At 37.3% G+C, this 2,697-nt stretch overlaps 1 protein-coding gene across 1 annotated transcript; it reads right to left on the reverse strand.

Moving 5' to 3' along the window:
* Positions 1-275: 275 nt before the first annotated feature.
* Positions 276-2,476, reverse strand: LOC149148156 (protein DMR6-LIKE OXYGENASE 2-like). Its single transcript, XM_089445383.1, has 4 exons — positions 2,193-2,476; positions 1,443-1,690; positions 822-1,140; positions 276-751 (listed from the first exon to the last, which is right to left on the reverse strand). Exons 1-4 carry the CDS (start codon positions 2,439-2,441, stop codon positions 482-484), a joined length of 1,086 nt encoding a protein of 361 aa, XP_089301509.1. The 5' UTR covers positions 2,442-2,476; the 3' UTR covers positions 276-481.
* Between the last annotated feature and the right edge of the window lie 221 nt (positions 2,477-2,697).

The following is a 2,697-nucleotide window of genomic DNA, read 5'->3' on the forward strand; positions in this document are numbered from 1 at the left end:
CGGGTCAAACCCTTTAATAGGGGTGTACCCTATCAGTAAAGAACAAACTATGAGGTTTGTGATCATGGGTTAAAGTTTCCATTGTTAAGGGTACCCCAAAGATCCAATATGTGTACCCCATCACACATTTTAAACTTGTAAATTAAATTCAAACTATGCAACCTATAATGTAATATACAATTTGAATTACAGAAAACATGAGAGTAATGCACTGAGTTGCACACAAATACAAACATAGGTCGATTTGAATTACAGAAAACATGAGAATAATGCACTGAGTTGCACACAGATACAAACATAGGTCGATGATTAATCGCATAGCATAATGCCAAACTGTGGAATCTCTAACTTATTTGTTTAGAAATGACATCCCAAACTTTTAAGTAACCGAATAAAACATACTGATGAAATATATAAATATGTCCTCCTGACTTTAAATAAGCTGAAGGGCAGAAACCAACCACCATTCAAGCAACAAAAGTCATTCACCATTATTGTCCTCTGGGTATTCAATTTTGAATTGATCCAACACTGCCTTGCCATTAAATTCCTTAATTCTCCATATTCTCATGAATTCTCCAAACTCATATCCTCTGTACAGAGCTGGATGTTGTTCATCAACCAGGGATGCTGCAGGAGCAATGAACGCATCGGGTGAAGGGACAGGAAACGTAACAACTGATATACGTGCAGTGGACGCGTTCGTCGTTGCTCGATGCCGAACACTCCTGAATCTTCCATTGCTCACTACCTGAAAAATCATTGTCATTAATAATTCCATGGTCAAGAAAAATTCTATTAGATCAGTTTTTGGTAATTACCTGCAGTTGATCTCCCAAATTGACGACGAAGGCGTTAGTTATGGGTTGTACGGAGACCCATTTTCCATTTTTGAGTACTTGCAAACCACTAACATCGCCTTGCATTAGAACAGTGACGCCACTTGAGTCTGAATGGCTTGGTAAACCAAGGGTAAGATCTGGGTTTGGGCATGGAGGATAGTAATTGGTAACCATATCTTGGCCGTTGTTTCCAAAGCTATTCAAGTAATGAGAGTCCAGCCCTAGAGCTTCAGAAATGGCAGCCAGTAGCCTTAAAACCAGTGCTCTCACCGCCATAGAATACCTGGCTGCGATGTCTCTGTCACCAAAACATAGATTGGTCAATTTTTTTGTTGTTCGGGCTATATATAGAGATTTGGGAATGAAATCTGAGATATTTTGCAGTCTTTAGATATTAGTTTGGTCAAAATTATAAATTTAAATGATAAAAATAAAAATGATAATTCCATAAACTAAATATTTTATGAAAAATTAACCCAAAATTAACTCATCCAAAATCATATGTAACCCAAAAAGAAACCTGGAAAGTGAACTTCTTAAACAACATAGAAGCCCAAGAACGTAAAACATCAGCAATTAGAACAATTTATAATTGATTACCTGTAGGCTGCAGGTTTTTCGGGCCAAGAGTTCATGACTTCCTCCAGAGGATGACATGGGTGAGTCAGACCTTCTCTCCAGTAAATGACCTTTTCTTTGCTAAAACTGGTGATCGTAGAAAGCCGAACCCTCTGCTTTGGGTCCTCTGAGTAGAGGCATGCTCGGTCCTCCACAGGCATTTCGAAGAATTCTTTAGCGATTTCCATCATGCTTTTCATGACTATCGCTGGCACGCCATGGTTCACTATCTGGCCTCAACAATATGCAACAAAATTGTTTGCAACCATTATATAGCAATTTTGCACCCAGTCAAGAAAGTTGTGGGTGGAGTCATCCATGGTGTGTAATGTTGATGCATAAGATTAAGTCCATTGCAGATTTTTAGAATATTTCAGAATTGGGCAAAAAAAAAATTACTGTGTTCATGTCCATCAAATTGTGAATATTCAAGTAATCTGCAATGACTTACGAATGTTCATGCATAAGTCTCCGTTATTTAAAAATTTAGAAAATCTTTTATATTATTTGTATGAGTTTTTATTATTTTGTTTTCGGTATATTAGGAGGGATTATCACTATTTTTACAGTAGTTTGAGTGAATCTAACAAATAGATTATTAGAAATCAAAATTTGCAATTGACATAAAATCAGAAGAGTCAGATGAAATCATAACCCTAAATTAGACACTGGGAACCTGATAATTGACAGTCCAAGATTGCAGATGAGTTGGAAGTGAGGTATATGGTCTACCTGGAAACAGCCATCCTCCTCCAATGCATGCCGGATTTGATGGACCACCTCTAATCTGTTAGGGCCATCCAGGTCCTGGAGATCCACCACCGGAATGCCCTCCGAGTAAGACACCTCAGACAAGTGGGGGCGTTCACTGAGAGGCAGGATATATTTACCCTCCACCTCACTTCTGTTCACTCCATTGGACAGTAGCTTTTCTATAATGACACTGAGGTCGCTCTGAACCTCCTCTGATTTAGATGACATTTATGTGAACCACTGCACAGAAGGAGATGTTTCGAATTGGCTTCTTCTAAGAAATAAATTGAGGTACACTACATGGAATGGAAGTAGAGGAGCATTCTTATTTAGTGCGCAACTATTATTATATTACTAAATATTTTTTACAACTCACTGTGTGAACAAGTATAGATATTTTTTACAACTCACTGTGTGAACAAGTATATTGTAATCTAGGGAAAGATAAAATAATTATTTTAAATAAAACATTTTATATAAAATT

Source organism: Pinus tabuliformis, chromosome 9, assembly GCF_031772625.1.
Source record: "Pinus tabuliformis cultivar Carrire ecotype Pingquan chromosome 9, CPIR1, whole genome shotgun sequence".
NCBI lineage: Eukaryota > Viridiplantae > Streptophyta > Pinopsida > Pinales > Pinaceae > Pinus > Pinus tabuliformis.